Raw genomic sequence first — 10,099 nt, 5'->3', positions numbered from 1 at the left:
TCCTTGCAAAGGGTTAATAAAAAAATAAAATAAAAAAACACCACCAAAAACCCCAAATCCCAAATCTCTTTCTCTCCCCTCCTCCTTCCCTGCCCTTTTTTTCCAGGTGTTGTTTATGGCCACAGGAGGGAGCTCAAATCCAGACATGGGAGGATTGGCTTGATTTCGGATCCAGAGCCTCTTAAACTCTCACTTTTCCTCTAAGCTGGTCCCTGTTATGTCCAGGATCTGGCGCCTGCTTGACATTTACTTTGAGTTCCAGAGGACCAGAGACCTAGGATGAGGAGCATTGGATCTGCCCTGAACCTGCTTTTGGTATCGCCACTCTACTTTGTGTGGACCGTGGTCGCTCTGGACCTGGCACAAACTCCCTGCACCACTTTGGTCCAGGGGAAATTCTTTGGGTATTTCTCCTCCTTTGCCGTCTTCCCGTTGAACTCCTCTCTCTGCTCTTGGATTATCCAGAACCCTGACCCTCGGAGGTACACTTTGTACATGAAGATCTTAAAACCTACAGGCGTATGTGACCACCAGCACATTCGCACCTACCAGTTTGACTCCTTCCTGGAGTCCACCCGCACCTACCTGGGCATGGAGAGCTTCGACGATGTGTTGAAGCTCTGTGACGGGTCCACCCGCTATGCCTTCCTCCAGTCCAACAAGCAGTTCCTCCAGATGAAGCAGACCGCGCCACCGGGGGTGGAGACCTGGCCCGTGCGGTGGAAGCCCACAAAGGCTCAGGAGAGGGACTTCTCGGTGGAGTACCTCGTGGTGGGCAACAGGAACCCTAGCAAAGCCGCTTGCCAGATGCTCTGCAAGTGGCTGGATGCGTGCTTGGCCATCAGCAGCAGCTCCCACCCATGCGGCATTATGCAGACCCCGTGCTCTTGCTCAGGAGGGGAGGTCCTAGATCAGGCCAGCGAGATCCTGGGGCTCACGAGGAAGAAGGAAGATTGCTATAAGGATGGAATTTACTTGGAGAACTGCATGAGCAGCCCCAAGGACAGCAGCGGAGTGGAGTTCCTGGGTGAGTGGAGGGCAGCTGGGGGCGTTTGGGAGGGAGGGCTGGTTGGGCTCTCCTCTCCGGGGTTTCGCACTGTCCCCATCACCTCTGTGTCTGAGTCTGTGGATGCCTGGTATGAAAACCTTAATTCCTAATTGATAGGCAGGTCTGGTAACCCTCGGTGGCTCTTCATGAGCCTGTGACTGGAATTGCAAAGCAGCTTCCCCTAAATATACCCCAAATTGTTTCATTCATTCCTGGGGCTTGTGCCTTACTTGTTTTACTTCTGCAGCCTCAGAGCTGCTGAGGGGAGAGTCTTACCTGAGGGTGAGCATTTTTCCAGCGTAATTACAGATGTCCTAGAAAAGGCAGGATCCAAGCTACCTCCTGAGGCGGGCTGCACTCAGTAGCCCTAACAACCATTTTAATTCATGGGAAAAACTTAATTCTTGGGTCTGGTTTGAGGGAACGGCAGCAGAAGGCACGCTCATTTTGTTCTCAGCCTCATTTTCCTTCTGGAGGCTTTCAGAAAGAAAACTCACCATGCTGCTTCTGTGGGGTTACTTGGTGCCTTTGCTGGGGCTCATTCCTCAGATATTTCATCAGTGTTTTGATGATGACCTTGAGTATGGTATGGGCTGGAAAGGGACCAGAGAGGTGGAAGGGGCATGACAAAAAGGGCTATGAATAAGGGTGAGATGCTCCCGAGGTCTGATCTGGGCACTGGTCTGGGGAGGGAAATGCTCCTTCCAGAGATCCGACATGGTCTCCGCCAGTGCTACAGTGCCATGCAAAGCAGAAGGGAATCGGGAGGGTCCGAAAGCGAATCCTTTATTTCAGCGCCTGTGTCAGGTCTGCTCTGATGTGTTTATTCTCAGCTCCCATCCCACCTGCCAGCACGCAGGTTATGTAAAGCAGAGGTGTGATGCTAAATGGGAATCTGGGCAGTGGGGAGGGGAGCCTCCAATTCGGCAAGGTTCAGAACTGTGCCTGACCCCCACCTCAGGGTCTCATCTTCTTCAGGTGCTGGTTTGAAATATCCTCTGCCACCGGGAGAAAGTTGGCATCCATCTGGGTCTGGGCTTTGGGGCTCCTGCCTGGCTTTTGCAGCCACCCCCAACCAGGGGGGAATTTCTCAAGGCGGGGGGGAGGAGGCTAAATTTGCTTGCAGTAGGAAGGAGGTTACCAGGCACAGGTCCAAGCTGTGCAGCGTGATTTTCTTGCAGACCGCAGTCTGGCGTTAGCTGAGAGATTAGTATATGATCAGGTATTAGTGCTTTCGTCAGTGTATTTTGGGGAAGATTTTGTTTCTCACTGATCTGTGAATCAATATGTGAAGGCACACAGCCGAGCCATAAATCCTGCAAATTAGTTCTTCAGCCGTGCCTCCCCGGCTATGAGCACACTGCAATATTCGCTCTCCAGATTTCAGATTTCTTTGCAATGCCCTTTTCTCCTGTGTGAACAGCTTGCGAGGAGTACCGTGTTGGCTGCCTCCTCGGAGTGATGTGGGCTTCGTTAAGTCATGTGTCATGCCTTGCATTTGCTGATTGGATGATTTATGCATTCAACCCAAGCAGCGTGACCTTTTTCATTGCAACCAAAGGTGAAATTTGAAATAAGATTTTCAGCAAATCCTGAAGCATTCAAGCTTAATATTGGCTTTTGTAAAGATCTCTCCTAGTCCAGCTTGAGTGCTTGAATGTTCCCAGAAAATAAATATGAAAGAGGCTCAAAGGTGGCTGAATCAAAATCCTTTTTGGGTGTCAAACATTTGTAGAAAGCATAGATAATTTTTTTTGCTGGCTGCTCACATCTACTCCATATTGAAGATACAGAATTATCATCTCCACTGGTGGGATGCCATCTACATAGAAATGATGCTTGCAGGGTGGCCGGGCTCTCCATGTGCTGCTCTGTCTGTCACTGTGTCTGTTTTGATTTTTGCAAAGGCTTGATCAGGAAGATGGAGGTGAGATCCAATTTGGACAGAGAGCCAGCGATCCCCTAACAGCATTTTGTGGGTGGAATATTTTGATAGCATTCCCGATTTCCGAGTGCTGATACTGATTATTGCTGTCATTGTCCTGATTGTATTTGTACCTTTTTTTTTTCTTACAAGCTTTTTTTTTCCCCCTTCTGTTTCCCGAGTCATTTGTTGTTTCTGGGCCTGTTTTGACACTTTCATCTTTGAACAAGGGTGCATGCGTGTGTTGTACTAATCTAGTCTGATGACTTTCAAGGCACGTAAGAAATCGCCAGACACCCAGATACCACTCCAAAATGTGGAGCCTGACTTTTCCTGATGTGCCTCTTCTACACCTGGGATATTTCCAAAGCAAACGGGTGGGTGCAAATCTACAGAGGCTACAATGAGATGCTGCCTTGGAAGCAGCCGTGCTTTGGCTCACGGAGTCCGTGGGGTGAGATCCTTTCGGAAAGGTTCACTCCCCATCCCTGGCACTGGTATACCAAAGGATGGAGAATGCATATATGTGTCTGTGTGCTGGATTAGATGGTGTCCTCTCCCTGCTCTCTGAAGTCACTCAAGAGCAGTCCAGGAATAGATCTCTTGGGCTGGACATTGGCTTTGGTGGCCAAAGAGCAGAGCTGGGAGATGAACTTCTGCTGCCAACCCAGGCCACAGATCTTCTGGCCATGGTGGAGAAGTGGGCGTATTGACCCTGTTGCTCCAGAGCTACTTGGACACTCAAGAAACCTAACTGCCAGCCTGATTTCACTCACGGCTAATGAGTTTGCACTTGGTTCAGGTACACAGGGATGTTTGTGGACATTTACAACGGGTCTTCACAAAGTGACTCTGCCAAAGTGACCCTGTCTTGTCCACAGCATCTGTTCTTCAATGTCTGGAGGTAGGAGAGACCGCTCCAAATTTGCTTCCCAGGTTTAGTGAGACACTCTCTTTGCACTCGCTGTCCAGGACACACGCAGAGTTGCAGAGGTTACAGCGGGTGGGAAGAATCTGTCAGGATGCAGAGGCAGCAGGAGATATTTCGGTGTCTTGCTGCACATGGAGCTTGTCCTGGTGATCAGCAAGAGACGTTTGGAAATGTATTGGCAGCAGCGGCCCACCCCCCACATCTCCCCTCCTTGCTGAAGCTACCTTAAGGTGCTGCTCTGGGAAGGCTTGAACAGGGCATTTTTTTCTAGGAGAAGACAATTCAACAGGGGAAATATTTTTGGCCAGCATCAGATGTCCCTTGGCTGACTCAGGCAACATGGAAAGAAGACAGAGACTGGTTGTAGGTCCTGAGGTTTAGAGGTGAACTCTCTTTTGGGAATGCAAGTTGACATTCCTGGAATAGGCTGCCACACCAGTTTGGGGTAGGAGACCAGAGGACTGTAGATGGGAAAGCTTCCTGAATCACGGGGCGTTGGGACTTCAGGGTCTGAAAATCCTGGTGACCCTCCCAAATGTGAGCTGGCTTCACTGTAATTGGAGCCGGAGCTTTAAAAGGGGACACTGTCACTGATGTGACATTGTAATGAGAGAAGGTTAAATGTGTGCTTAAGTGCTGTGCTGAGTTAGGCACTTAATGAATGTCTAATTAGTCGTCTCCATATAATCTGTTCCTGGAAGGCCATTGCAGTGCTGTCACATTTTGGTAGCCCAAAGAGATAACCAGCATGCTCTGGTCCTTCTGCTCTTCATATCCCCACTTGGAGGGATCCAAGATACTGACTGCAAAATAGGGTTAAATGTGTGCACTTGAAATATATTATTTGCTCCCTGGTAAAGTAGATGGCTCCAGGGCTGGAGGGATTTTTATGATGAATGAGTCTGGTTTCATGTCTTGGACAGAGAATTTCACAAATTCATTTCAGCAAAGAACCTGAAACTGAGATTTAAATGGAACTTCTTAGTTCTCAAAAAACTGAATCAAGATATTGTTAGTCTGAAGTGCTGGGGTTTTTCCTGCCTTTCCTGATAAACTTTTCCATTGGTTTGCTGTCCCCATTGCTCTGAAAAAATGCAGACCCTCCTTCCTTGCGCATGCCCGTCACTTCACTTCTGTTTTTTTAGTGGTATTTTACCTTCCAGCCCTTAGATGTTTTTCTACCTCTGTCTGCTAGATTAGAAGTCATCTAGCATCCATTCGCTACTGTTTGGAGAGGCATTTATAGACCCATGAACAAGTTGCTTCTTAACTTCTGCTGCATTAAGTAGGCTGAACTCCATAAATCTCTCACTGCAGGACACATCCTCCAAACCTCGGTTGTTGTTGGGAAACTTTGCTTCATGCTTGGCCACTTATGCTGGCCGAAATGTGATGTCTCCTCAGCAGGGCTGAGCTTCTGCCTGGACTCGTGGCTGAGTGACTGCTGAAGGGAGTCTCTGGTGTGGAAGAGGGGCCAGAGGCACAGGGACAAATGAATCAACTGCCATCCTCCCTGCTGCAGGCATCATGTTGTGTGGCACAGCTCTCCTGCCCTTGAATCTCCCCTAGGGCAGAAATAACTTGATAAGTCATTTCCTATGTTTGTGGTGAGCTTTAGTGACCATGAAAGCTCAGGGATTAATAAAGAGCTGTGAGTAATTGCCCAGGGGCAGGCTCTCAAACCTCTCCTTGACCTCTTCAGCTCCTTCTTACCACACAGGCTCTATTCCTCCCACAAGAATCCCGCAGGCCCAAACAACAGCTGGGCTTGCAGAGAAAGTTGTTTGGCTTTGGATTTGCCTCGGGTTTGGATTTGCCAACAAAACGGCAAAGGGACTTGGATGGGTGCAGTTTCATTGCCTCTCCTTCCTCCTGGCATGGACTTGCTGAGTGTGCTTGGGGAAGGTGTGCTGCTTTCCAACTCCTTGCTTCAACATCTGTGTTTGCCCCTGCTGTCTAGTCTGTACATCCTTGAGAGTAGAGCTAGGATACAGTAACAGATCACCAGCAAAACATGGGGCAAGGAAGGGCTGGCTTCATTCACGTGTGAAATTTTCCTGTGTTACCCTGCTAAAAGCATTGGGGATTTTACCTGGCATCTCCCCAGCTTAAGTCCAAACATCAGCAGCTGTGAGCAGAAGCTGATATCACTTCACAGCTCCTGGAGGAGGAGGTTGAACAGAACCTGGCACCTGGCAAGCAGGCGACCTTCACCACCTTGTCTCCTGCAGTGAATCCCCACTGGACCCATATGGGCAGCTCCTGATGGGGCTGTCCCTCTTGCATGCGGTCAGTGGGGTGTTTTATGGATGAGGCAAGTGTGGGTAACTCCTTCCTGGATGCTGAAAAGGGGGTTCCTGACTCAGTTTAAACACTCACATCTCTGTGATCTGTACAAGCCCTGCCTGCCCACGGCTTTCCTCTGGGGTCATTAAAGACCTTGCAGTTAGAACAGAACAGAACAGAATAGAATAGAATAGAATATTTACAGTTGGAAGTGACCTACAATGATCATCTAGTCCAACTGCCTGACTAATTCAGGGCTGACAAAATGCTAAAGCATGCTGTTAAGGGCATTGTCCAAAAGCCTCTTAAACACTGACAGGCTTGGGGCATCGACCACCTCTCTAGGAAGCCTGTTCCAGGGTTTGACCACCCTCTCGGTAAAGAAATGCTTCCTACTGTCCAGTCTAAACTTCCCCTGGTGCAGCTTTGAACCATTCCCACATGTCCTATCACTGGATACCAGGGAGAATTAGGTGTGAGCATAAGAGTGGCAGAGCAGAGATTTCCTGTGTCCATGCCACCGTTTCAGCACTAAATTGACTCGTGCCTGCGTCTGTATGGAGATGTCCTATTTGGGAGATGTGGGGGGAGAGAAAAATGAGAAAAATAAAGTGATCAGTTCCATTGTGAACCCAACAGCTTGTGGACATGATCAAAATGCAGAAACACCAGCAATTACCGTCTGAATGCGCTATTGTCGTAGCAAGGAGACTAAAGGTGGAATTTACATCCAGTTGCCGAGGGAGTTTCACAGGCAACTACTGCCATTATTGCTATGAGGGGACTTTTACTGGAAATTTAATGAGTGGCAGCCTACTGAAAGGCTCAGCTTTTCAGTTATGGGGTTTTTTGTTTTTGTTTTTGTTTTTTTTTAATTTGCCATTGTTTAACATCCTCTCGTACTCAGGACCCATAGAAGCTGCCCCAAAATGTTTTGTATGGGAATACAGGGTGAAATTTAGATGCAGGGAAACACAAACAACAGATTCAAAATCATCACATCTGCAGTGTAGTTTTATAACTGTAACTGCTGAATATGAGAATGAGGATGCTAATGTCTCAGAAGGGAGGGTGCACAGAGACACTCCTGGCCCTTTTCACCACCCACCCTGAATATCTGATGTATTTAAGTGATGGGAGCAGGCTGAAAATTGAAAATCATTGCCTTTCCAAGGGGAACTGGATCCATGGAGCTTTTCAGGTGTCTTATGCCCCTTTGAGGTGCTTGACCTCCATGGGTTTCCTTAGCGCTAAACTCTCTGACCTGGTGGATCATGTCTCTCATGGTGGATATAGCTCTGGGGTTTCTCCCAGGTTTCTTTGAAAGGGAGTTTTCCCTTTTTCAGTGCTGGTTTCCTCTATCCAGATGCAGCTCCCAAAGACTTTGGGTGAAGTCAGGACCTAGCTGACATGAGGTTTAGCCCAGCTGATCTAGCAGACAACTGATCCAGGAAGGCAAAAGGGCTCTGATCTTTGCCTAACAGGCTGGGAACAGAGGCTTATCCATGAGCACTCAGAGAGTGGACTTGGGTGCTCTAAGCCACAGCAGTCTCTTTCCATGCTGGGCAGAGCAATAGATTTCACCCTCCTCCAGAGCATCATTGTCACCTCTGTAACTCATCTCTTCTCCCATATTTTCCTTTTCTCATTCTGATAATCAGTAAAATCTTGCAACATCTATGGGTGCTGATTCTGTCTCCTGTAAGCCCGTCATCCCCCAAGACAGTACTGAAGCAATCTTGGGCTAAATAGGTTAGAAAACTGGTTTTGGATTCTCAGCAGGTATCGTTTAGTGTGGCTGTGTGACACTTTAACCTGGGGAGGATTCAGCAACTGTGTGTCCCTGGGGTGGCTCTGCCAATGTCACCTCCAGTTGTTGACTCTCCGTGTAGTACACTCACTTCTTGCCCTCGCTGCAGACAGCGATCTGATACTGATATCCTACATTTCAGCCTTCCAGCACGGTGACACAACCAGGCTAGGAAAGGACGTCCTTTAGCACATCATCAGAATTGCAGATCTGTTGAGTTTAAATATATTTCTTTTTGTTCCCTGGCTGTAGTTCTGATAGAGCAATAATTGCCACACACCTCATTAAGCTGAATTCTCTCAATAGGTCTTGAGTGGTCCATGCCATTAAACAAACAGTTACTGGCTTGGGATATTCCCAGTGCTTAGAAGCAGCAAGGAAGAGAAGGGACCTGGAGGGGTGAAAGCTGCAATTTCCAGGCTCCTGAAGAAACTGGGCTGCCCTGGCAGGGCGGTTGTTTTGTCCCATCATTTCTGGGGCAGCTTGAGCTGTTTTCTCCCTGCAATACATGGGCTTTGATCCACACGAACACCAGCAGCAATGGGGGACAGGCACAGAGAGAGGCTGGCGTTGATTCCTGTAAGTGATGTAACAGTTTGTGTGCGTGGAGATGATGGGGCAGTGGATATGTGTGTGCAAGACGTTTGATAGGGTCCTAAAACACAGGGATGAAATTACCATCAAATAGAAGGGAGTCTGATCCCTCCCTGGGTCCTACGGCAGGAACAAAATTACCGGTGCAGGTCCCTGGCTTGGTCACCTTGCCTGGATGAAAAGGGGGACGCCCTTGTCTCTGCCAGCTTAGATGTTTGGGGTTTTTTTCTGGATGGAAGTTGACACCTCCCTGCTTGTTAGTTTTGGGGGGCAGGGGTTTGGGTGTCTTTGTGTTGAAGGTGCCCAAACCAGCAGAAGACAGTGAAGTTCTGCATATGGTACTGAAAGCAGGAGAACCAGCTAAGAGCACAGGTGCTTTCTCTACTTGATTTCACTGGTCCTGCTCCTGAATCTGAAGACTGAAGGACCAAGATTCAGGTTATTGGCAGCTGGGCTCTTGTTGAGACCCTGGGGCTGATGCAGAAGACGACCTACAGAGAGTTTCTGCCTCAGGACCTACCGGAGGCTGCAATAGGACATGGGGTATGATGAGTTCACCATGTCTTCCTGTGCCTCCTGCTCCCCCAGATTAAACCCAGCCACATGAAAAGCATTATTCAATGATCTGTGTGCACTTCATATGCAGGCCTACATGCCGTCCCATGTGCCTGCTGGATGAAAGCGAGGTCTAGTTTTGGTGTCCCTTCCCATAACTTGACTCTGTTAGCCATTTTCAGCTAAGCTTGCTGGTGTGACCAAGACCATGAACAGAATCCCATTTCTACTAGTTCTGTGGTCAGAAGTAGAGGTGTGGAAGAAAGGCATTGCAGGGCACGTACCAGGGGGAAGACTGCAGTGCAGGTTCAGCTTGGTCATCACAGACCTCCATGAGGGCCCAGCCTAGAGCCCAGATGGGGAAGGAAGCAGCTCTGTTGTTGTACACAGAGCATCTTGGCTTTAAAGTTAGTGCCCTGTGAGGCAACCAGGCTAAGAGACAGGGATGCTGTGCATGTGTACCTACTCACAGGCAAAATAGTCCTGGCGTAGGGAGCTGCCAAGGGAGAGACAGTCCAGTCCCCATGAACAGTTCCAGTCCATGAGGATGGTACCAGTTGTGCCCTTGGTGCCTATTAACCTGGGACTGGGACTAAATTCCCTAAAGTCAGTGGGTTAGTAATGTCTGCAGAGCTGGACCAAGGAGACATCTGCTCCAGAATTCCAGTTGTGGATATGCGCTTGAAAAGATGTGACTGGCCATGCCCATCAGCAAAGCACCCAGGCAGATGGGCCAGGGCTGCTATTTACAGCTGGGCTTGTTCAGCATTTGCCTTCTGTCCTGTTTGCATGGGGTCAGTCAAAGGAACATCAATAAGACTGACTGATGACAATTTTTGCCCACCAAACCCTCTCTTCCTCATACCCCTTTCATCCTCCTTTCTTTAGTTTGTTGGTTTTGGGTTTTGGTTTTTTTTTTTTTTTTTTTTATATTTTTTGATTAGTGTGGTT

The 10,099-nt window shown here is 48.5% G+C and overlaps 1 protein-coding gene across 1 annotated transcript in view; it reads left to right on the top strand.

The window, feature by feature from the left end:
• The first annotated feature begins 279 nt into the window (after nucleotides 1-279).
• Nucleotides 280-10,099, top strand: part of ADGRB1 (adhesion G protein-coupled receptor B1) — a 219,629-nt gene continuing 209,809 nt past the window's right edge. Inside the window, exon 1 of the mRNA XM_019472821.1 lies at nucleotides 280-1,027. Coding sequence (XP_019328366.1) covers nucleotides 280-1,027 — 748 coding nt within the window. The remainder of the gene's footprint in view (nucleotides 1,028-10,099) is intronic.

The sequence above is a fragment of the Aptenodytes forsteri genome, unplaced genomic scaffold (genome assembly GCF_000699145.1).
Source record: "Aptenodytes forsteri isolate BGI_AS27 unplaced genomic scaffold, ASM69914v1 Scaffold260, whole genome shotgun sequence".
NCBI lineage: Eukaryota > Metazoa > Chordata > Aves > Sphenisciformes > Spheniscidae > Aptenodytes > Aptenodytes forsteri.
Note: the sequence above shows the minus strand (reverse complement) of the source record. Positions and strands in the feature narration are given on the sequence as shown.